General features: G+C 58.1%; 2 protein-coding genes across 2 annotated transcripts in view; one reads left to right on the top strand and one right to left on the bottom strand.

Moving 5' to 3' along the window:
• Window positions 1-12135, bottom strand: part of ATG2A (autophagy related 2A) — a 21474-nt gene extending 9339 nt beyond the window's left edge. The window contains exons 1-27 of the mRNA XM_039860479.1: window positions 11831-12135; window positions 9599-9761; window positions 9350-9502; window positions 9093-9195; window positions 8577-8712; window positions 8340-8438; window positions 7940-8036; window positions 7687-7851; window positions 7445-7585; window positions 6675-6912; window positions 6447-6591; window positions 6267-6359; window positions 5670-5828; window positions 5322-5565; window positions 4954-5050; window positions 4670-4829; window positions 3885-4027; window positions 3658-3797; window positions 3386-3546; window positions 2813-2963; window positions 2476-2675; window positions 2317-2397; window positions 2070-2176; window positions 1890-1982; window positions 878-948; window positions 568-644; window positions 2-94 (exon numbers count right to left, since the gene is read on the bottom strand). Of these exons, the coding sequence (XP_039716413.1) occupies window positions 2-94; window positions 568-644; window positions 878-948; window positions 1890-1982; window positions 2070-2176; window positions 2317-2397; window positions 2476-2675; window positions 2813-2963; window positions 3386-3546; window positions 3658-3797; window positions 3885-4027; window positions 4670-4829; window positions 4954-5050; window positions 5322-5565; window positions 5670-5828; window positions 6267-6359; window positions 6447-6591; window positions 6675-6912; window positions 7445-7585; window positions 7687-7851; window positions 7940-8036; window positions 8340-8438; window positions 8577-8712; window positions 9093-9195; window positions 9350-9502; window positions 9599-9761; window positions 11831-12001 (3681 nt within the window). The 5' untranslated portion in view covers window positions 12002-12135. The remainder of the gene's footprint in view (window position 1; window positions 95-567; window positions 645-877; window positions 949-1889; window positions 1983-2069; window positions 2177-2316; window positions 2398-2475; window positions 2676-2812; window positions 2964-3385; window positions 3547-3657; window positions 3798-3884; window positions 4028-4669; window positions 4830-4953; window positions 5051-5321; window positions 5566-5669; window positions 5829-6266; window positions 6360-6446; window positions 6592-6674; window positions 6913-7444; window positions 7586-7686; window positions 7852-7939; window positions 8037-8339; window positions 8439-8576; window positions 8713-9092; window positions 9196-9349; window positions 9503-9598; window positions 9762-11830) is intronic.
• Window positions 12136-16195: 4060 nt separating this feature from the next.
• The window catches only part of PPP2R5B (protein phosphatase 2 regulatory subunit B'beta), a 7100-nt gene continuing 2130 nt past the window's right edge, over window positions 16196-21165 (top strand). Inside the window, exons 1-6 of the mRNA XM_039860166.1 lie at window positions 16196-16972; window positions 17437-17887; window positions 18636-18832; window positions 19447-19548; window positions 19709-19801; window positions 19928-20058. Coding sequence (XP_039716100.1) covers window positions 17689-17887; window positions 18636-18832; window positions 19447-19548; window positions 19709-19801; window positions 19928-20058 — 722 coding nt within the window. The 5' untranslated portion in view covers window positions 16196-16972; window positions 17437-17688. The remainder of the gene's footprint in view (window positions 16973-17436; window positions 17888-18635; window positions 18833-19446; window positions 19549-19708; window positions 19802-19927; window positions 20059-21165) is intronic.

Genomic DNA, 21165 nt, shown 5'->3' with positions numbered 1-21165 from the left:
ACTGCAGCAGGTTGAGCAGCAGGGCGCAGGAGTCGGCGCACGTGTGCATGTGCACCACGTTGTTGGAGCAGCGCAGCTCGAACAGCGGCTGGCTCTGCGGGGGCGGGGGATGCCATCAGCCCCGGCTCCACCCAGGCCACGTATAGATAGGACCGGCTGCGTCTTCTCTGGGGTGGTCAGCCTGCCTGCCAACCCCGCCAACCCCCGCTGAGTGCAGAGTGCTATCTCCCAAGTAAAGGGCTCCTTGAGCCCCTTTTCCTTTGCCCCTGACCTTGGCCCGGCCAGGCAGCGCTGGCGACCTCCATTTTACAGAGGCTCTGCTTTTACCCTGGCCGCAGTTGCTCTCTAGTGGCAGGGCTCAGGCTAGGGTCACCCACGTAGGCCTGGCTCTTCCCAAGAGGGCCAATAACCACAGCCCAGCAGGGCAAGGGCAGGCAGTGACCGTGACCTGAGCCCGGGCAGCAGCAGCAAGGTGGTGGTGCATGGGGGAAGGGCGAGTCCCCTGAAGGCTCCCCTGGCCCCTGTTCTGCTCTGGCTCCAGGGACCCTGGGCAACAACCACACTCACCAGTTTGCCCTCAGTGCTCCCTTTCCAGGTTTTGATCACGAGCTCCAGGAGGTCAACATCCAAGACACAGACATAATCTGAAGCAGAGAGCAGGAGACACTCCTATGGCTCCCTCACACCCAGCCCTGGACCCCCCCACCAGAGGGGAGAACCAGCGTCCATTTGTCTGGGTGCAGCCACCATGTGCACGCACACACGTGTGGGTGCTGAGAACCCAGCCAGCAGCTGGAGGAGGACGTTGGCTGCGCTGGGTGTGGCCGGGGACCGTGCTCCCTCATAGGGGAGGGAGCCCGATCAGGGCCCTGCCCACCTCGCCGCAGATCTAGGGTCTCCGCTTCACACTTGTCGGACAGGTACAAGGCCGAGTCGTCGAGGATGAACCTGGCAGGGAACAGGGCTGAGAAGGGCCCGGAGCTGCTGCAGGCAGCAGCTGCACGGGAGCCAGCAGGGGCGGGGCACCCACGGCAGGTCCCAACCCCACAAGACTTTAGCCCTGGGCCCTCTCTGGCCTCAGTGTTCCTGTCTGTACAATGGGGAAAACGGGGCCGCAAGCCCGGGTTTGCCGTTTTGCAAGTTCTTCCTGCTTCTCCGCCTCACCTGGGCCTCACAGCAGCCCTGGGAGGAAGGGGTCCTATTTTCCCTTCCAGCATTCACTGTTCTAAAAAGTCCTTACTTTAATGGCAACATAACACAAGCTCCTTTAAGATATTTTAAAACATGGCAATAAAAAAAGAGAAATGATTCCTAATCATAATCCCTAACCCTAAATTTTATATCCATCTCCTTCCAGTCTTTTCTATAAAGGCAAACAGAGACGTACATAAATACCTCTTCGCAAGTCTTTGTTTTAAACATATGTAGTTTTATATCTTACTTTTTTCACCAAACACTGTACTATAGCATTTCCCCATATTTTTTGATGTGTTTCGACTCTGACTTCAAAGGTTGGGTGGGCCATGTTTCCATGTTTACTGACTCACTCAGGTTATAATTTGGGGGCATTTGGATTATTTGCAAGTTCTGAGTATTATAAATTGTACTACAGAGGCATTATGTTCCACCTGTCTAATCCCTTATGCTAAGACAACCACCAGAAGTGGGATCATCAGGTCAGAGGTCACAGGCTCGCATGGCTCTGATTCTGAAGTCTGACTGCCCTCCAGGAAGGAGGAACCAATTGTGAGAGAAGCTTCGTCACCGGAAATGTACAGAAAGGCTCAGAGAGTAGCCTGAGGGGGACACACAGGCAGGTGGGACCCTGGAGGGGTGGCAGCTGCAGCCCAGCTTGGGTGGGATGGACGTGAGGGGCGGGGGCTGCATACCTAAGCAGGAAGGTGGAGGTGTCCATGATGATGTTACTGGAGAGGGTGAAGGTCTCGGCAGTGACGAGGACACGCACAGGGAGGTACAGGGGCCTGGGAGTCATAATAAGGCTGGGGCAGGCTCCTTACATGGGAAAGCCTTTCTCCCTGCCCTGACCCCGGCCTGCCCAGCCTGGGTACCTGTAGTCCACAGCGCAGGAAAGCAGGTGTGTGTGTAGGATAGTAATGACCGTCGGGGGCAGGTAGCCCAGTACGGGGTCATCCAGCACGTCTAAGAACTCCAGCAGCTTCGGGGGCGGGAGAGGTGGTGAGGATAAGGCGCTTCTTCCTTCCTCTAACCTCCCGACCCAGCCCAGCCCAACCCATGCCGCTGGCCTTGGCCTCCTCCCAGCCTAGCGATCTGCCTACCCGTGCCACCTTCACTCACCTGGGAGTGCCAGCTCTGTTCTGGTAGAGTTATGTAGTGGCGCAGGGTGGCTCTATGCAGCCGTAGTGTCACTAGGAACTCCTGGGGGTGGGACGCAGTTAGCACCAGGCAGGCAGTCACCCGGGCCAAGGGGGTGGGCAGAAGCAGGCGTGGCTGTACCTTGACATTCTTATGGGGGTCCAGGTGGATGCGCACAGCGGTGGACAGCATGTGTGAGCTCTGGCCTTGGCCCTTGCGTCCCGAGGCTCCCCGCTCTGTCATTCCTTCCTCTGATGGGTAGATGGTTGGGACCAGCTGGGCTGGAGGAGCAAAGCTGGGCAGCTCCAGGTGACTGGGCAGCAGGTAGTCATCCATGGCCGCTGAGGAGGCATCTGGTGAGCCCCCTGCCAAGCCAGCTGACCACCCACTCCAGCCAGGCCCGTGTCCCTCCAAAAAGCCCCAGCCCCCGTCCATGGACCCTGGAGACCCCTCAGTGACTGGCCCCCAGCCCTCACACCTCGGTGGTAGAGTGTTGCCTTTTCAGCCTCCAGGCAAAAGTAGCCGAGTCCCGGCTGGCCTCGGTACTGGGAGACACTGAAGATGGTGCCTTGCTCCACGTCCAACACCAACTCCCCGTGCATGGCTTCCAGCTGCTTCCCACCCTCGTCCTGCAGACAGAGCATGTGGCTTGGCCTCACCAGCTGCACCCAGCAGTCTCCGTGCCCGCAGAAACACTAGCCTGACTAGGATCAGCCCCAGCGTTTATCCAGACTCTGCTGGAGCCCTGGGGCCACGCTTGTCTCTTTTATCAGAAGGGACAGTCGCCCCTGTCCTGTCTGCCTCTTAGCAAAAGACGGTGCCCATTTCGGACTGTCAGCAGCCCATTTCAGGCTGCTTACACACAGCAGGTGCTAGGAAGTGGCTGACAGGGTGTGATGGGACGGGTGGGGTGGCAGGTGGGTGCTGCTGGCTGGATGGGCCACACTCGGGGGACTGCTCCCCACATTCCCTACTTGGCACAGCCCGCCCTAGTCTTGTTCTGCTGTGGGGGCTCTGAAGGCAGGGGCTCGCCTCCCCCGGCTCCCCTCACCTTAGTCTCACAGAGGGCCGTGATCCGACCCTTCAGCACCGTCACCAGTGTAGAGAAGGTACTCTGGGAGTGAGGGCTTGGGGACTCGGGGGCGGGAGCCTGGGGGGCACTTGACGCCCCCACTGAGAAGAAGCGGGCATCCTCATCGTCCGAATCTGAGTCTGGGGTGAGATCAAGGAGCCGTGTGGGAAGCAGATCTGGGACGGCTGCCCCAGCCCTGCCCAGCTCTGGGGGCTCCGGGGCCCTGGGACCCTGCCGGGTGCTCCTCCTACCCAGCTTAAAAGCTGACTTGCACATCTTGAAGTTGTCATGCCAGAAGCCTGAGGGGCCTGGGAAGCCAGAAGGCTGAGCAGCAGTGGGGGCGGCGGGAAGCAGGTCCGCGGGCTCCCACAAGAGCAGGCCGTTGTTGATCCTAAGACAGGCGGATGAGTAAATAGTGGCAGGAGGGAGGCCGAGCCCGCCCCTTGCCACCCCGCCAATAGCCCGCCCGCATTGCTACCTGTTGTAGAGGCTCTCGTAGACCTCCTTGCTGGGCAGGAAGATGTGGGCACTGGGCAGGACCACCTCCAGACTGCAGCGTGACAGTGCCAGAGCCCGGCTCTGGAAGGTCCTCATCTCTTCAGGGTCTCCAGGAATCACCATCTAGATGGGGTGGGGGGCGGGTAGGGAAAGGCTACTGAGAGATGCTGGGACCTGCTGCTGGCTTGGGTCCGCATCCCGGCCTCCTATCATTCATTCATATGAGCACTTCTCAGCCAGGCTGCATGACAGCGAGTTCGTGTGAAGCACTGACCACAAGCCAACCCTGCTCCGAGGGCCTTGTATATATCAACTCCTTCGTCCTCGTGACAGGCCTATGAGACAGGTTACCGTGCCCACTTTCCAGAGAAAACTCATCTGTATGTAATTCTCCAAGAAATTAGGCAACAACCTGAGATGACATGGCCATTAAGTAGCAGAGCCTGGATTCAAACCAGAGTGTTCGGCCCAGAGGCCAGGCCCTCAACTGCCTCTTACTCAACTCTCATCACCTTCAGAGAAGAGGATCCCAAGGCCCAAATATATACTGCCAGCAAACAGCTGGCCCACGGGGCCTGCCCTGGCCAGTGCCCTCATTCCTGGACCTCATGACCTGGGGCGCTCCCGACTCCCCATCGACATGAGATGGGAGGGACGAAATTCTCGCTGGTGCTGGGTCATGTTACCTGGTGCCCCAAGTAGTCCTTTACGCACGGCCCACAGCCACCAAGGGGCTTCCACAGACCCACGGGTCCCAGGCCTCACCTCCTCCGTCTCGTACATGGTCCTCTTAGAGGAGAAGGGTGAGGGCTCCGGCTCCCGCAGTTCGCACGGACTCTCGACCGACAGCTCCAGATCCTCTCCCTTCTCTGGTGCCACCTCCCACTGTGTGCTGCTGCTCTGGGGGTTCAGAGTCACCACTACCCTGCCAGGGCACAGGACTGTCACTGGCCTGCAGGGGCCCCCAGCCCCTGGTCCCAAGTGGCCTCCTAATGCCTTCGGTAGCAAAGCCCTCCCCTCCTGTTTGCCCTTTCCAGAGCCCCACTTACTGGGGCAGGAAGTGTCTGCGCCCAGGGCTCCTGGGATCCAGGGCTTTGGAGACCCGCAGGCAGGGGACGGGTGGCTTTTCTCCATCTTCGTAGGTGCCTGGAGAGGATCGGGGAGGGGTGGGGGTGGTCACTGCTGCCCTTCCCCACTTCTTCCCAACTGCCAGGTGGAGTCCGTCCTTTGCCATTTAGAGCTGCACCCTCCCTTGTGCCCACGGTCTGTGTCAACCCAGGGATAAAGAGTCCACTTTGCCCATTGCTCAGAGCTGGTGAGGCCTGGGCCCGGGTCTGCCTCACTGGGACCCACCCAGCCCCAAGACCACCTCTCCCAGAGGCCTAGTCCCCAGGTGCTACCTTCTGGGGGCTCTCACCATGTAGGTCGGAGCAGGTAAGTTCCAGGCGGGTAGGGGCTGGGGGACCAGGCCCGCTGCTCAATTCTGACTTGAACTGGGGCTCGCTCAGCTCCAGCCGCAGCTGCTCGGCCCGCACAGCCCTGCCGGCCCAGGGGTCTCGCTCAGGCCTCAGGTCAGCAATGGGGAAGAGCAGCCGCAGTGTGGCCTGGGGTGCCGACAGCTGCACCACTGTCTGCTGCTCGGCAGCTGGTGGGGGCTCCATCTGCGGGAGGGTGTGGGGGTCACAGCTGCGGCCAGGGCCCCTGCCACTGTGATCACGAGCCAGAGGACCTGTGCCTCACTCCCAGCCCTGGCTAGGCGTCTTACCAGCAAGCCGGAGGGTGGCTCGGGAGCGGGTACGGTGGCCAGGCGCAGCAGGGCAGTGAGCCGGTCCAGGGCCCCCAGCTCCACGTCTGCCTGGAAGTCAGCCAGGTCCAGGGCCAGTTCTGAGTGGCAATGGCAGGTAGCTGGGCGCCGGGACCGGCTCTAAGGATGCGAGTGTTCAGGTCAGTGAGGACTTTGGTGGGAAGTCAGGGAAAGATGGAAAGGGCAGAACGAGCGCACAGAACCCTCCTGGGTAGTGGTGAGAAAAGCTTGGGCAGGGGACCAGGAGACCCTCGCCACCCTGCCCGAGGCAGATGGCCATGGTTGTTTAATAAAAGCCATCTGATACATGCTACTTCCAGCCCATGGCCAGCGGGGGAGGCCATGATGAACCCAGGAAGGGCAACCAGGCTAAGACAGCAGCCTGTATGGGCCCAGACATGTTCAACGGTCCCCAGATGGGAGGCAGGCTCTGCTTGGAGCACAGGCTGGAGGGGGGGATAGGGGAGGCACCAAGGGAGGCTGGGGTAGAAGGGGTGGTGTCAACACACCCCTTGGGAAGTAGCCAAGGGTCCTCAGGCCTAGAGTGGGGTGGGTTACCTTGGGTACGCGGCGCAGGGTCTGTGTGAGGCGCAGGTGGGCACAGGGACGAGCTGAGGCCTGGGAGCCCAGGCTGCTGGGGAAGCTCAGGATCTGGGATAGGACACAGGTGAGAGGGTCAGCCTGAGCCCCCACACCCACCCCAGGCCCTGACTGCACGCACCCGACCTTGGCCCTCACCTCTGTGTACTCAGGCTCTGACGCGCCCCTGGGCCACAGACACTCCAGCACCTCGAGCAGCCCGAAGCGTACTTCCGAGCTGGTAGTCCATCGGCCCCTGCCTGTCCGCAGCTCCCAGGACAGCTGCACGGCCGCACCCGTGAGCCTGCGGGGAAGAAGCTGGGCATGAGATGAGGGGTTTGGCAGACTCAGCGGGTCTCTCCTCAGGCCTCCGCCTTGGGCTTGTACCGGACATGGCTACAGGGACAGGCCCTCTGGAAGCGCGGTCGGAGATGGTGGAAGTCACGAGAGCCGAAGGGCCCATCCTTGGCAGCATCAAACTCAGCAAAAAAGTGGGTGGTGAGGTCAGGCGGTCCGGAAGATGGGGCAGATGTCTGAAGCAAGGTCAGGGTCATGCCCCCCAAGGTCATCTTCAGCAGTGAGTCAGGACGTAAGGTGTCCGGGAGGGGCGTGGGGGCCGTCTTTCCTAAGGGGACAAAGGCTTCACCAGAGGCTCTCCAGAGCTCACGGGCACCCTAGGTAGGGTGATGGTCAGACACGAGGCTGGGGGCTGGGAGAAGCCCTAGCCCAGCTGGACTGTGACTCTGGTAGGAGGCTTGGCCAGGCGGGAGTGACGCAGAGCTTTGTTATGCCAGGCACTGAGCCCAGGGTCAATTCAACCCTCAAGGGAGGCGGAAGTATTGGAAGAGACAAAGCACTCAGCCCAGTACCTGAGACACAAGCTCTCAATAAGCATCAATTAAAACACACAGCCCGGGAAGGTCGGAACCTACTCCTCCCATTTAATAGAAAGGAAAATCGAGTCTTGGGGAATTGAAGTGCTCACCCAAGATCACTAACTCTGAAACCCAGGCTCTCTCCATTGCATCGCCAGCCTCCCCAGGGAACCAAGTCACCCACGGTGGACCTCTAGGTGTCGCTGGAGGCCTCCCATGTACCCGTGACATGACACCAGCACCAAGGCCCCTTCCAGTTCTTCCTGGTCCCCAAGCACTCACCAGCGGGGTGGCCCTGGACAGAGAGCCGGCGGGGGTTCCTGTCACTGTGCACAGACGAGCCCAGGTCTACATCCGACAGAGAGAGCTCAGAGACGCCTGAGGCCACACTGCTCGTGAGGCCCGCCATGGAGAAGAAGAGGTCTGCGGGCCAGGGGCGGGGGTCAGGGATAGCCGGGCTCAGCCCCGACTGTTGCGCACACACGAGCCACACCGCCAACCTCCGGATCTGGCCCCGCACTCACCAGTGCTGTCCAGGTTGACAAGGGGGTTGGTAAGGGAGTCTGGGCTGGTAGGTTCAGCCACAGCCCCTGCCTGCAGCTGCTGGTTCAGGTCCTGCTCAATCAGCCACAGGTCTTCAGCACCTAGTGGGCGGCTCTTGTTCAGCTTGTCGATCAAGCCCTTGGAGTCTACGGGGGAGGATATTTCCTTGTGTCAGTGTTGCCTGGCCGGCCCCTCCCCAGCCATCCTACCCACTGGACCACGTAGAGGCCTCACCTGAAAGGCTCATGGCACTGAGCAGTTCCTGAAGCTGCTGGAGCTGCCGTGGGGTCAGGAGTAGGTGCAGGGAGCCCAGCTGTCCAGCCACTTCCAGCTGGGAGGAGAGGGGGCAACCATGAGCCTATACCTGCCACCCGGGACCCTGGGAGCCACGACCCACCTGCCGTCGCCCTGAAGAAGTAAGATGCTAGTTGCCAAGTTAAGCCCTCTCACCAACCAGCTGTGTGACTTTAGCTACAACTTGACCTCTCTAAGCCTCAGTTTCTCCACTTGCTAAGAAGGCAGTAATTTCCCCTGCTCGACGACCCCGCTTTATCCCAGGAAGATGAGCATTGCTGAGGACTCTGGGAAGGCACACTCCCCCGCTCCCCAGGGGCCCAGGGGCCCGCAGACCCACCTTGGGGCCCGGGAAGGCCTCGTTCTGCTTCAGCTTCACTGTCAGCTCCATATACCCCGAGCAACTGCCGATCTGCAAGGGGGGCTCTGGGGGGTCTTCCTGGGAGGCGAGAAGATACAGGAGGACGGGGGTCAAGAAGATGCCGTCGGAGATGGTCGGGGACGGAGTGGGGCAGAGGGGTCAAGGGCCAGACAGGGCAGGGGTTAGAAGTGACTGTGGGGATCAGCATCAGCCCACCTGTGGAGGGAGCTCTTCGAAGCGCAGGCGGACGCCCGCCAGCTGCAGCAGCTTGTGCAGGAAGGCAGGAGGCTGGTGCACATCCACGGGGGGCGCCTGGCTTGGGTCCCGCACTGCCTCGTCACAGTATTCTAGTCTGGGGAGTGGAAGGTCAGCCCTTGCCCTGGCCTCGCAGGCCTGGAGCCCTCTCCCCACATAGCAGTCCGTTCTCCAGGTCTGGGGTCAGGGACCTGCCCCGTCATAGCTGGGCCAGCCTGGACCTCCAGAGCCAGCCCTTGTTCCTCAGACCCTCAGCATGTGACCTAATCCTTGGGGTCCCCTGCCACTCCAAGTCTGCACCCTGGTCCCTGGACACTACTCTAGGCCCACAACACAGCCCGCCTCCTCCTTGCTGTGGCCGCTGCCCTGCTACTTCCCAGGAGTCTGGGCTGGGAGTAGGGCAGTGCTAGGGCCATGTGACTGCCCCTCATTCCCCCTCTCTCTCAAGTCAGCCTGGCCTGCCCGGCCTGCCCCTACCTCTGCACATGGATTTCCACTGCCACGCCGTGCTCCCCGTCACCCGGAGAGTGCTCCACCCTCACAACAGTGTCCAGGAAGGTCACCTTGATCCTTCGTAGCACTGAGAGGTGAGGAGGGGTCTCAGGTCAGGCAGAGATGCAAGGGCAGGCGGATTCCCCAGCAGGGCAAAAGAGTGACCACGCCGCTGCCTAGGGCCCCTGTCCTGTGGCCCCCAGAGGGGTGGGGGGCAGAGTGGCCAGGAGGGGTCTGTGTACCAGTCTCGATGGTCTGGGCAAACATCTCCAGGCCCTCCAGGGGCTGCGGTGGCTCAGAGGGCTCAGGCAACCCATCCCGCAGGCACTCCTGAGCCAGCTGCAGGCTCGTGGTCATGCATGAGGTCCAGGTCTGTGAGTCGGCAGTCCCCGGCCCTGTGGGCGGGAAGAAGGTCTCGGGGTAGGCAGGCCCAGTCAGCTCCTGGGTGCCCAGGCCCGCTCTCCCCCACCGCAGCCTTACCCTGTCCTTACCTGGGCCCTGGCGGGGCTGCAGGGTGAGCTGGAGGCCTGACACACGCACGGTGCAATGGTCGGTGAGCAGCGCGGCCCAGGGCACGGCCACCTCGATGGAACCCACAAAGCCTTCCACCAGCTCCAGTGGCGAATCCATGGACTCCAGCACCTCGTTCACAGACTGTGAGCAGGGAGGGGACAAAGCTGGCTCTGGGAAACTCCAAACCCAGCTGTCTCCCTGGCTGCTGCACCCCTCGTCTGTGTGCTCCACCTTGGAGAGTATCCTCGCGCTCCCTGATCCAACCTTTGCTCATGCTGCTCACTACACTCGGCTGACCCCATCACTGCATCACTCAAATGTGCCCAGTCTTTCAGGACAGGGGAACAGAGAGCTGAAGGATGAAGAGGAGGAAGCCAGGTGTAGGAGATGGAAGGTGGCGTGTTCCAGGCACGCGAACAGCACACGCAAAGGCCCGGCAGAGGGTGCAGCAGCACCCGACATTCACTCTGGGCAAGCAGAGTTCATGGCGAGTGTCCAGGAGTGGCAGGCAGGGGCTCGGCCGGAGCCGGAGGGGAGCCCTCCAACTCCAAACACTTGGTGTAGCTGTGTACCTCTCTCTGAGGCACAAGGTTGAGCCTCCGGTTACAGATGGGGGGAGATCACCCCCACCATCCTAGGAGCTCCTTGAGGGTAGGAGCCCACCTTTCTCCATGTGACCACAGGAGCTCTGTGTGGCGCCACCCAGACAGGGCTTCAGTAAACACTTGTTGGATCCATGAATAAACAAACACATGGCAGAACTAGAAGGTTCACAGAGATCAAGTCCAAATTCCTCACCCAGAGATCCACAGACAGGGAAACTGAGGCCTAGAGAGGAGAAGGGACTGGTCTACAGCGTACAGGGACCCAGTCCTCTCTCTTCATTTCATCCCAGGATCCTGAGGCGCTCAGCTTCTTCTGGGGTCCTTGAGGTAGAGACTACAGGCCGAGCAGTTGGGAAGTGGGGGGGCTATTGGAAAAGCACCTGCATCCCACCAGGGCCCCGCTTCTCCCTGGAGGCCATTCCAAAGCAGCCTAACGAGGAGCCAATTCAATCCCAACAGGAGAACAGGTCAGGGAGGGGTGGGAACGTTTCCTGGGACTGGAAGTAAGAAGCAGCAGCTTAAAGGGCTGAAAAGGCTTCCTGCACTGGAGTCCACAGGCAAGAGGCTACTCCTAGGAGGTGACCCCGATTCTGGGCTCAGGGGTCTCCCCTTACCTCGCCTTTGCTCAGGAAGGTCTGGCCTACCCCTAATGCCTAATTTTTCCTGCCCAGATTGCACTGAGGCCAGGCACGCGGTCTGCTCAGCCAGAAAACTGAGAAGCCCCTGCCCCCATGCCCACCCTTGTTGCTTTGGACTAGAGGGTTGACCCAGTGCCAGCCCTGGGCTGCTGCCCCTAATTGGTGGCTCCTTTGCAACTTTCCAGGTCAGCTGGGCTGTGAGTCACCACCCCTCACCGCCCCCAGCCACAGGTCTGATCTAGACCTCACTTCTCTCGGCCTTCTCAGCATCTCCCCCAACTTCTCCCTGCCTGAAGCCAGACCTCTCAGCCCTTCCCGCAGGGCTTCTCTCCAGGTGGGGATGATCTCAGGTCCCTCCCCAAACTGCCCGTTTGGTTCATCCCACTCTCCCAAAAGCAGGAAGTAAGCAGCAGCAGCCACACTAGGTGTTGATCAACACGGGTGCTGACGCGGTTGTTGACATCCACATCCGGAGGCGAACACCACCCACTGGGCCCAAGATCAGAGGGTCAGGAGGTCAGGACACCTTTCCCACAGGTGCCCTCACCAGGGTTCCGGACCCCTACCAGCCTTGCCTGACCAGCTACATGACCAGAACCCTATAACTGCCCTGGCCTGGTCCTACTGGAACCCCCTAGTTTCTGTTCCCTCCTCACCCTCTCCTTAGCCCCTCCGTGCCACGCTCCTCAACTCAGGCCCCAAACTCAATGAGCTTATTCTGGCATTCTCCAGACAAGTGTCATCCCCCTCCCCAGCCTCAGTTTCTCTTCCTATGAAGTGGAGGCAGCTTCTGGCTCTGGAGGCGATCAGCCGGGTCCCTCTGACTCCAGGAAAGGGTCGGACATCCACGGCCTCAACACGCCCGGTATCTGGTCCCTTGGCCCGACCCTTTCGCCGGGAGCCTCAGGTCGCTGTGGCCCCGCGCCGCCGCCCCTTTCCCGGTTCGGACTCGGGCCCGGTTCCTCACCCAGATCTCCAGGTGGATATCCCGCAGGGCAACGCTGCCCTTGTACAGATCGAGGCTGAGCTGGTCCAGGCTGAGGTGCTCCTGGAAGAAGTGACCCAAGTAGTGGTGCAGCAAGTAGCGGCAGACCCGCTCTTTCACACATTTCGACCATGGCCACAGCCATCGTGACATCTCGGAGACCGCCGGGCCCGGGCCGCCTCCGCTCGCCGCCCGCCGGCGATCCCCGCCCGGCTGCGCGGTTCACTAGAGCCCCCGGCTCGCCTCGCCGCTTCTCTCAGCTCCAGGCCGCGCCCCCGGCGCTCAGCCACGCCCCTACGCTCACTGCCATTGGCCACTGCAAAGGGCAAGCCCTACTGATTGGCCAAGGGGGCGGAGCCTTCAGGCACGAAAAAGGGACCGGGCTCTCTGCATGATATAGTGCTCCCAGTCTTGATTTACGCTTGCGTATAAATTCTGTGTGGGAGGACCTTTAACCTCTCTTCTAGAGGCTCTGGAAAGGCTGTTGCTTGAGGGGCTAGCCCCGCAAAAGAATGCGCATGTGCTGACTCGTCCAATTACTTGAAGTAGTTGGAGAAGACTTAAAGGGACAGTGTCTCACAAAACTTCGTAGAAAGCTCCCCAGAGGAATAAAGTCGGTATGTGAGCCCCAGCACGCATCTGTAGAAAGAAGTGAATAAACATTTACATTTTACAGAACGCTTTACCATCTTTTATCTCTTTCAACCCTCACAACAATCGTCTAAGGTAGAGCTTATTGTCACCATTTTACGGATAAGAAAACAGATTTATAAAGGTTGCTGTGAGTGCATCGCCAAGGTCTTTTTTTTTTTTTCCACTCCTCATCTGGAAAGCTTGGCAGATTTACTGACCTTTCCTTGTCTCCTCACTTGGTCAGGCCTCCAGCCCTTCTCTGGAATAATAATAATAGTTTTTTTTTTTTCATATTTCTAACCCTAAAATTAATAAAAAATGGATTCTAACTCCCTTGAGTAGGGGTCTATTGTTTTTGTACAGCCAGTGAGCTAAGAATGGTTTTTAGATCTTTAAATAGTTGGAAAAATCAAAAGAAGCGTAAGATTTCATGACATGTGAAAATCATATGAAATTCACATGTCAGTATCCAAAAATAAGGTTTTAGTGGAACCCAGCCACACTCATTTATCAAGTACTGTCTACGGCTGTTTTCCTGCTGCGGCAGCAGAATTGAGTACCTCAGACAGGGCCCTGCAAAGCCTAAAAAATTTATTTTCTGGCCTTTTGCAGAGAAAGTTTGCCAACTCCTGCTCTTCAGGGTTGGTCACACAAATCCTGTTAAATCACAGGTGACTTAAGAAATGCCTACGGGTAATTACAATTTTTTTTTTAGTCTTGCTTGGGAGATGGACTCAACTACAGTCTAAAGGCAAAAGGCAGTTTGAAGCAAGGGCAACCGTCCTGGCCAAGGGGCAGGTACCTAGATGTCAGTCCTAGCTCTGGGTGGCCTCAGACAAGTCACTGCTCCTTTGTGAGCCTGCGAGCCTGTTTTATCCCCCTATAATGGGGCGGTGGGGGGTCGGGTTAATAAGAAGGACCACTCGTTTACTTGGAAAGGATTAAGGACCGGCCTCTGGGAGAATTTTGGTTGACACTGGGAAGGCAGGCTAGTAGGATGGCCACTCTGAAAATGCTATGGAATAAATCAAGAGATCTGCCTGTCCCCAGGGCAGGCCAGGGGCACTATTGTGTTCATCGAATGTTTATTAAATTAATAAAAATATTAGACGTGATGAATTGAGCCTGTGTGATGTCCTAGGCCCTGAGCTTGTCACTTTACTTGCGTTACCTCATCTGCTCTTCGCCATTGCTCATAGACACTGTTAATACCCCCGTTTCATGGCAGAGGAAAACTTGGGCTGTGTGCCCAAGTGCCTGTGGAGTGAGTGAACGAACAAGCATCACTTCTCCCAGAGGCAGTGGGAATAGAAGGGTTTATTCTGAAGACTAGGAAATGTTGTCTTTGTATCCAGTATAGGAGGGGGCGACCATTCCCCCGCAGTGTGAATACGGTGTACCATGTGCAAAAGTCGGGGACACAGGGCCATTCCCAACATTCAGGCCCCCAGTCTGCGGTGGCTGCTTCCTGGGTGGGCTTCTCTCCAGTGAGGCTGCACTCATGTCTGTCTCTCATTGTAACTTGACTGGGGGCCACACCTGTCTCTTGGGAATGGGTGCCAGTGAGTCCACCTCTGAGTCTGATCCCCTCTGTATCCAGGATACAGTGCAGCTATGGTCTGCACCATAGCAGAGGAATAGACAGGACTCAGAGGGGCGTGGAGATCCATCCTGCCACCTCCCCCAGACAAAGCACTATGAGCTCCACAGAAATCCAACCCCAAGACATGGTCATCTCACAACCTGGCCCAAGCCTGCAGCAGGAGCTGAACAAGAGAATAAAAAATACAGGGTAAAGGGGATGACATTCTCTTAGGAGGAAAGGTGGCATTGGGGACCCCATAAGGGTGTTTCTGGGATGAAGTCCTAGGCCCTGCTTTAAGTTCAGCAGCCCCGACAGATACACTGGCCCTGGACACTGTGTTAGGGAGCTTTTACTGGACAACTGGATCCCAGAGAACTCAAGGGGTCTGGGAAAAGACGAGGCTGGGGTTTCTCCCCAAAGAAAGAAAAGAAGAAGGTCCAGGCTTTGTGGGGCTCCTTAGGGACCTTCCCACATTAGGTTAGGTGGGAACTCAGCAGGCAAAACAAGAGTTATAGGCCTCTCCCTTCCCCAAGATGGGCCACCCAGAAGAAGACCCTCTGGGAATTTCCTAGATGGGATCAGGATGGGTGTGGAAGAGATCACAGAAGATAGCCAGGGGCTGTGGCTTTTGACTTGGTCCAAGGTGGAGGGCCTGAATTTTGCATTTTATTCAGATTACGATAAAATACACATAACAAACATTTTACCATCTTAACCATTTCAAAGTATACAATTCAGTAGGATTAAGTATATTCACATTGCTGTGCGACCAATCTCTAGAACTTTTTCATCTCGCAAAACTGACACTCTATACCCATTAAACAACAACAAAATGGGTGAATTTTATAGAAAGTAAATGATATCTCAAAAAACATGATAAAGGATTTTCATCTGTATCTCCCAGGTGACATTTGCATCTATTTTGAGACCCAGTTCAAATGCCACTTCTCACAGGAAGTCTTAAGTCTGTCTTCCACTCTTCAGTCCTCCAGTCCTCCAATCCTGAGCACCCCGTTTGTACAAAGTGCTGACTCACCGATTCTCCACTGTCAGCCTGGTCTTGAGACCTTAGGAGTCTGAGCACTAGCCCCCCAGGGGTCCTGGAGCTGGTATCCTCCTGACTTAGGCTGGGAGCTGGGGGCCTGACCCCTGTTTCCAGCTTTTGATGGTATGCTGTGGGACTTTGGGCAAAGCCTTGTCCTCTCTGGACCTTGGGATCCTCACCTGGCTGTAGATGGCTCCACGGACCTGTCCTCCCCGTTTTTCTGCGTGGGAGAGACTTCTCCTCCTGAGCCTGAGAGGTGGGCAAGGAGGTGATTATGGGTTTCCATGACAAATGAGGACACCAAGGGCCAAACGAACAAGGAAGGCCTGGTGAAGATTTCTGAGCAAGGGAGTCGCCGGCCAGCTCTCCAGTGGTATGGTCCTAGATCCCAACCTGGCTCAACTAGGGTACCTTTGGGCACCCAGGCTCTCTCTGCAACAGGGAGGATGGCAGGGTGGTTCCTCTGGAGCACTGAGTAGCCACCAAGGCCCAAGGCATGGAGGAGAAGATTCTAAAACGGGCCTCAGCCCCTAGCCCACTCCCTGACCTCTTTGTCTGGTCTCATTGCCCACTCCTGCTGCTCACATGGACCAGTTGTTCATCCAGGTAAAACCTCTAGGTGGAGATTTCACAGCATAGGGTAGGGGGATAGAGATCAGGGGTATAATGGGTATTGGGGTCCAGGGTCCTAGGAAGGGGCCTAGGGAACTACAGGCCAAGAACTTCTGGCTGGAATGCCCACCTCCTGCAATCTCAACTGTGCCTTGGATACTCTGCATAGGTTTTGAACAAGATATTCCTCTAGTGCATCTTAGGGCCCAGAGGGGCTGGGAGGTCCGTCCAAGGAGGCCAGCTGGCCTGGAGTTGGGGAGGTGGCAGTGCCAGGCAGCACCTCCTGCTCTGATGCTTTGCCACTCCAAGGCTGGCCCTTTAAACCCAGCCCATGACGTCACCTTAGACAGTAAGAGATGGGAGGGGGACTGCAGGCCTGAGAACGGACTGCATTTCCTAGCAGCCTCCGGTGCACCACACCCCTCCCAGCAGGCACTGGCTCACTGCAAACTATTAACCAGCCCAATGCCGGGTTCCAAGGGGAGTCCAAAGTGTCCAGCCATTCTGGGGTGAGGGTAGGGTTCCCATGGGAGTGGAATAGCTGGGGCACGGATGAAGCAGACCAACTCTTAGGTCCTGGCATAGGATTGAGCCTCTTTCTGCCAGTGTCCTGGCATCCCCCGCAGCTTTGTGGTGCAAACTCCTGAGTCCTCTTTGCTCCCTATGCAGTCTGCTTTCCAGAACTTAGGCGCCCAGCATCATTTGGACCCCGTCCCACTCTGTTTCAGCCTTGTCCCTGGGTGCCTGCAGGGGTTACCACTTCGGTCTGGCAGTCAGCCCCCTTTAAGCGGTGCGGAGACTACATCTCCCAGCGGCACCGGGAACTTCCTGACGCAGCCCCCACACCCCCAACACCCCTCCTAGCCGCCAGCCCGCGGGGAGGTGCGGGGCTGGAGGGGGGAGGTGACTTGATGTCATCCTGAGCAGCTGGGCGGCGGGTGCCGGTGCGCACAGATCCGGGGCTCCCGCCGCGCCGCGCTGCGCGGGGTCGCATCTCAAGACTTGAGGAGAGGTCTGCGCGCTGCCCAGGCCAGCCCAGAGCCCGCCGGGCGCCTGCACCCCGACCCGGGTCTGAGCTTGGGGTATGCTCCAGCCCCCCCACCCCAGGGCCCGAGAGAGAACCCAGGAGCGCCGCCGCCCAGCTCCAGCGCCCGGAGCGATACCGCTGTGAAAGAGCCCTGAGCAGCCACCCCCTTCCCCCCACCGGCAGCTCTTGGGGTCCGGGGACCAAAGTCTGGGCTTCTGAGAAGTGAGTGTCCCCACTACCGGGAGGCAGATGAGATTTGGGGGGTGATAAGAAGGAGCTGAGGTAGGAGAGGGTGCCAGGTTCTAGGAGGAGGGTGGCATAGGGACAGGGCCCCCCTTCTTAGGGCTAAGTTCCTGGCGGCCCAGATTAGTGGTGCATAAAGGGGACCCCATTCTGTTAGGGGCCAGGGATGAGTACCAGGGTCCCCATTCTAGGTAGGGGCTGGCTTGGGGGATAGGCCCTATTCTGAGAAGAGTTATTTTGGAGCTGGGGCCTTTCAGTCTGAGGGAAGGGAGGAGCATGCCTCCTATGTGAGGGGCTGCACCTCAATTTAGGGTAGGAAGGAAGAGAGGACTTGGGCACTCAGCAGCCGCCCCACATGCCGTCTTTCCTGGAAGAACTGACAGGTGCTCTCTCTCTCTCTCTCTTTCTTGCCGACCTCTCTGCCCTAACTTCGTTTTCAAAAGAGCCAAGGTGGGAACCCTAAGGACTCCTCGTGACCCCTGAGAAGGACCTGAGGCCTGAGCCATCCTCCTCTCTACCTTGCCTGCCCCCCAGGACTGGGCAGTTGCCGGAGGCCCTGGGGGGGGGGCCAGGACTATGGTTGTGCCCCCCCCTTCCGGGATGGGCCCAAGTTAGTCAGCCCAGCCTCACTCAGCATCCTCCAGGCCCAGAGGGAACTCCGGGGTCTCTGAAGCCTTGACCACTGCCTAGCCATCATGGAGACGAAGCTGCCCCCGGCAAGCACCCCCACCAGCCCCTCTTCCCCAGGGCTGTCGCCCGTGCCCCCACCCGACAAGGTGGATGGTTTCTCCCGCCGTTCCCTCCGCAGGGCCCGGCCCAGGCGCTCCCATAGTTCCTCTCAGTTCCGCTATCAGAGCAACCAGCAGGAGCTCACTCCACTGCCTCTGCTCAAAGGTGAGCCCAGCTGCTGGCTGCCAGGGTACCCGAGTCCCAGAGTGGGCACGCCAGGCTTCAGGGGGTGGCGAGAAGCAACTGGCAGCTGTGATCAGACAGAGTTTGGACAGCCCCTTCCAGGAGAGGGACTCCACCATCGGAGCTGACCCCCACCCCCAGCCCTCCAGCCCTCTCTGCTGACGCATGGCCTGACTGGCCTGTCATCCTTGGAGGTGGGGCATCTGGAGGTGGCGCCACCCTGGGGGGCAGACCAGGGCCAAGGGTGGGGCCTAAAGCCTGGGTGCCAGGAGGCCACTAGCAGCCCAGCCGCTGCCAGGGGCTTGGAGCAGGTGTTTGGCATGGCTCCCTGCAAATCACCCTACCTCTGGGCCGCAGGGCATGACTGGCTGAGACAGAGGGCACCCCAGAGATTCTCAGCTCTGACCCTCCTCCTCACTTCTGCTCTTAGAACAGAGTGCCACTAATGAAAGAGAGGCAGTGGCAGTTTGGGGCACCTGTGGAAAGCCCAGGCGTCCAGGGTCTTGCATTAAATCAGGCCATCGTGCCCTCTGAGTCTGCCAGAGGGAAGAGACAAAGCTCCCTTACTCCGCAGAATGGAGAATGAGATAGGAATCCTCTGCTCTCTGCAAGGAGTGGCGACGGCACAAAAGCGTGGGGTCTGGGGCCTGGGGAGGCTGCCCTGGATTTAGGAGGGTCCCTAGAGCTGTGGCAGCCAGGGCCTAGGCTCAAGCCCCTCCCTCTTTCCCAGATGTGCCAGCTTCTGAGCTGCATGAGCTGCTGAGCAGGAAGCTGGCCCAGTGTGGGGTGATGTTTGACTTCTTGGACTGTGTGGCCGACCTTAAGGGGAAGGAGGTGAAGCGGGCAGCCCTCAATGAGCTGGTGGAGTGTGTGGGGAGCACCCGCGGGGTCCTCATTGAGCCTGTCTACCCAGACATCATCCGCATGGTGAGCACTTGGCACCCAGCCTCTGGGGGAGGGCTTGGAGGGCATGGGAACCCCACTGACTTGCTCACATTCTTCTGCGTGGCCCCAAGTCCCAGATCTTCCTTCCCCACTCTGCCCTCCAGCCCCACTGCTGCCCTGCACCTGGCCAGAGTAGGTAACTCAGTGCCTCCCAGGCCTGTGCCATCCTTTTGTTCATGCTCCTCGGAGGCCTGCTGTGCACGACCCCCTCACCCCCAGCCCCAAGTCCCTTACTGCCATGGTCTGGCTCAGGTGCTGCTTCTTCCAGGAAGCCCCTGTCAATCCCCAAGCTAGAAATCTCCCTTCGGCTGCCTAGAATGTCTGTAGACCTTACTGCTTTCCATTTTGTCTTCCCCACCGGACTGCACCTTATAGAGGGCAGGGATGTATCTTATCCATCCCTGGGTCCCCAGCCCCTGGCCCAGGGCTTCTGTGAACTGCGTGTTCAGGTAATGATTGCCAAGGAGTAAATTGCTCGCTGGCGCAGGTGCTGTGGCACATTAGAACTTTGGATGAGACATTCCCCCCCACACTCCCTGCCCCCGGCTTCTGCCTTCCAGGGCTCTTTCTTAAAGAACCCTGGCTCTGCCCCTCAGATCTCAGTGAATATCTTCCGGACCCTGCCACCCAGTGAGAACCCTGAATTTGACCCTGAAGAGGATGAGCCCAACCTTGAGCCTTCGTGGCCACATCTGCAGGTATGAGGGATGGGGAAGGCATGGATCTGAGTTTCAGAAGAGATCCAAGGAGAGGGGAGGGGGTCTCCTTAAGTCCTGGACTGATGGATGAAGGCCCGAGGGCGGAGTGTGTGCGGGAGGCTGTTCCTAAACTCACCTTTTTGTCTGTCCCCTCCCCCAGCTGGTATATGAGTTTTTCCTGCGTTTCTTGGAGAGCCCAGACTTCCAGCCCTCCGTGGCCAAGAGATATGTGGATCAAAAGTTTGTCCTGATGGTGAAGTGGGGAGCCGAGGCTGGGTGGTGCCATGAGGCAGGGGCAGACTCACTGAGGGGCATGGGGATAGGATGGAAACAACCTGGGTTTGGCCTGTCGCCTGACCCCTGACTCCGGGTCCCACAGCTTCTGGAGCTGTTTGATAGTGAGGACCCCCGGGAGCGTGAGTACCTCAAGACCATCTTGCACCGGGTCTATGGCAAGTTCCTGGGGCTCCGGGCCTATATCCGCAAACAGTGTAGCCACATCTTTCTCAGGTAGGTGCCTGCTTCCTGCTCAGCCGAGACCTGGGAGGGAAGGAGCAGGGAGAGCTGAGGGGAGAAGGCTGAGGCAGAGGCTCCCCTGCTGGGGGGCCCTGTGGAAGTCTGGTTTACCGAGTTCATTCTTGGCAACATAGTACATAATATTGATTATTCAAAGCCTGTGAGGTTAGCAGAAAAAAGAGTATTTATTTCTATTTTACAGATAAGGAAATAAGAGGCCAAGAGAGACGAAGTGGTTTGCAGGGACTAGGTCAGTCTGGGGGGCCTAGGATCTAAATCTTTTGATCACTATAGTGCTGAGCCATAAAGACCCAAAGAAAGATTCTTTCTGCAAATGTGTATTGAGCACCAATGCCCATTGGGTATTAGGGGCTCACATGTCCTTGTAGTTGAGACTGGCTCACATTGGACAGCCTGTCTTTGGGTTTGGTTCAAATAATTGGGTACTCATGGGAAAATTATTTAAGCTCTCTCCTAGTGTCCGCATCTGTAAAATGGGAATGATAGCTACACCAGGCATAGTCATTGAGATAAAATGAGGCACAGCCTCCGACGTACTCAGTGCAGCGCCTGGACTGAGGCCGGGACTCTGAAATATTAGCTCTTATCATTATTAGCTGCAAAATGAGACATGATCCCTGTCCTCCAGGAGCTCAGAGTCCATCAGATCTCCTGCTTATTAACTTTGGGGCAAGTTTCATTGAACCACTGAGCCTCGACTTTTTCATCTATATAATAATATATCTAATAAGCCCTGGCTCCGGGATAATTTTGAGAACTACATGACACAGAGTAGATGCTCAAAGTATTTGTCATTCTTTTGGTTGACGGGCGTGAAGAGTAATGGATGCAGGCTCGGTGCCTGTTGACTGGATGGGGACCAGGCAATGAGGGTTAGAGTCTGGGGGAGGAGATGAGTTGGAATGCTTCACAGAAGAGAGGTTTGAACCGCTGCCCAGAGTAGCACTGGTGGCTGGACTGAGAAGGGCGATTCAGAGGTGGATGTGGATGTTTGTGGGGCCTGGTTTAGGGTACTGGGAAGGGAGCACAGCCTCTGGGTTGGGAGAGGGTTGGGAGAGCACGCAGGGTTGGGGTGGGCAG

This window comes from Pteropus medius, unplaced genomic scaffold (genome assembly GCF_902729225.1).
Source record: "Pteropus medius unplaced genomic scaffold, Ma_sr-lr_union100, whole genome shotgun sequence".
NCBI lineage: Eukaryota > Metazoa > Chordata > Mammalia > Chiroptera > Pteropodidae > Pteropus > Pteropus medius.
The sequence above is the reverse complement of the archived record's forward strand: the minus strand, read 5'-3'. Positions and strand labels throughout refer to the sequence as shown.